Below are 1,823 nucleotides of genomic sequence, written 5' to 3' on the forward strand. Positions count from 1 at the left end.
CCCAAAAACGTATAGACACGTAGGTTTAGTTTGTTGACAATTGATTTTCGACATTTGACATTGAACTGACCTTGAACCAGAGCTAATCGCGTCAAACCGACACCGGAATCGCATTCGGCGACCCCAAAAACGATACGTAGGTTGAAAAATAGATACATTGGTTTAGGTTGCTGACAATTGATTTTCTACATTTGATCTTGAACTGACCTTAAACCAGAGCTAATCGCGTCAAAGGGACACCGGATTCGGATTCAGCGATCCCAAAAACGTATAGACATGTAGGTTTAGTTTGTTGACAATTGATTTTCGACATTTGACATTGAACTGACCTTGAACCAGAGCTAATCGCGTCAAACGGACACCATATTCGGATTCGGCGACCCCAAAAACGTATAGACACGTAGGTTTAGTTTGTTGACAATTGAATTTCGACATTTGACATTGAACCAGAGCTAATCGCGTCGAACGGACACCGGATTCGGCGATCCCAAAAACCTGTAGATACATAGGTTTAGTTTGTTGACAATTGATTTTCGACATTTGACCTCGAACTGACCTTAAACCAGAGCTAATCGCGTCAAACGGACACCGGATTCGGATTCAGCGATCCCAAAAACGTGTAGATACTTAGGTTTAGTTTGTTGACAATTGATTTTCTTCATTTGACCTTCAACTGACCTTAAACCAGAGCTAATCGTGTCAAACGGACACCGGATTCGGATTCGGCGACCCCGAAAACGTATAGACACGTAAGTTTAGTTAGTTGACAATTGATTTTCGACATTTGACATTGAACTGACCTTGAACCAGAGCTAATCGCGTCAAACGGACACCAGATTCGGATTCGGCGACTCCAAAAACGTGTAAATACGTCGGTTGAGTTTGTTGACAATTGATTTTCTACATTTGACCTTGAACTGACCTTAAACCAGAGCTAATCGCGTCAAACGGACAGCGGATTCGGCGACCCCAAAAACGATACATAGGTTGAAAAATAGATACATAGGTTTAAGTTGTTGACAATTGATTTTCTCATTTGACCTTGAACTGACCTTAAACCAGAGCATAGCGCGTCAAACCGACACCGGATTCGGATTCAGCGACCCCAAAACCATATGGATACCATGGTCTTGTCTTTCGGACCTGCCACTTTTTCTTTGTAAGGCTGTGTAATAAATACTTAATAGTAATAATATTAGTCTTTATTTAAAAGCATGGGTTACAAGTCAAGCATATGGCTACTCTACCCTAAGATTAATAAAACAATTATAACAATAAGCAAAGCGACGAAATCGACCATTTTTTATCTTGTTAGATATTTTTATAGTTCATATATGTAACTATAAATCTACAGCTTATTTTTTACAATAAGGTTTTCATTCTCCAGGAGCCCAAGCTTGCTCCAAAACTCAATTGGTCTCAATTCTTCGCTCCTGTGCAGCTTCATGTCTTCTGGTCCATTTATGAACAAGTAAGTCAGCTCTTCAGATCCCGTTGGTTGCCAAACGTCTGTCCCATCGAATGAAGGAATACTAAAAAATTGGAATTAGCGAAGGGAATAAGTCATTCAAGGAAATTTATGTTTTATTTACCCGCTGCTGGCATATGAGTACAACACATTCTGGCAAGCAGTAACTAAGCGCTTATCCTGATCCGATAATGGTATAAAGTGTAATAAACCATAGAAGTAGACGCCATCTTCACCGTGACACGCACCTGTGAGAATGTTGATAAGAGATTTGATTTCGTTTGTTATACACTAATGGAAAAAATTAAGGGATCAAAAAAAAAAAATTTTAATTTTCGGCGATTTTTCAAATGGC

At 39.5% G+C, this 1,823-nt stretch overlaps 2 protein-coding genes across 2 annotated transcripts in view; one reads left to right on the plus strand and one right to left on the minus strand.

Moving 5' to 3' along the window:
- Positions 1–1,823, plus strand: part of LOC108912134 (venom carboxylesterase-6) — a 21,333-nt gene that overhangs the window by 8,609 nt on the left and 10,901 nt on the right. The window lies entirely within an intron of this gene.
- Positions 1,185–1,823, minus strand: part of LOC111692110 (venom carboxylesterase-6-like) — a 6,266-nt gene continuing 5,627 nt past the window's right edge. The window contains exons 8-9 of the mRNA XM_023455852.1: positions 1,593–1,716; positions 1,185–1,532 (exon numbers count right to left, since the gene is read on the minus strand). Coding sequence (XP_023311620.1) covers positions 1,349–1,532; positions 1,593–1,716 — 308 coding nt within the window. The 3' untranslated portion in view covers positions 1,185–1,348. The remainder of the gene's footprint in view (positions 1,533–1,592; positions 1,717–1,823) is intronic.

The sequence above is a fragment of the Anoplophora glabripennis genome, unplaced genomic scaffold, assembly GCF_000390285.2.
Source record: "Anoplophora glabripennis isolate ALB-LARVAE unplaced genomic scaffold, Agla_2.0 scaffold1, whole genome shotgun sequence".
Lineage (NCBI taxonomy): Eukaryota > Metazoa > Arthropoda > Insecta > Coleoptera > Cerambycidae > Anoplophora > Anoplophora glabripennis.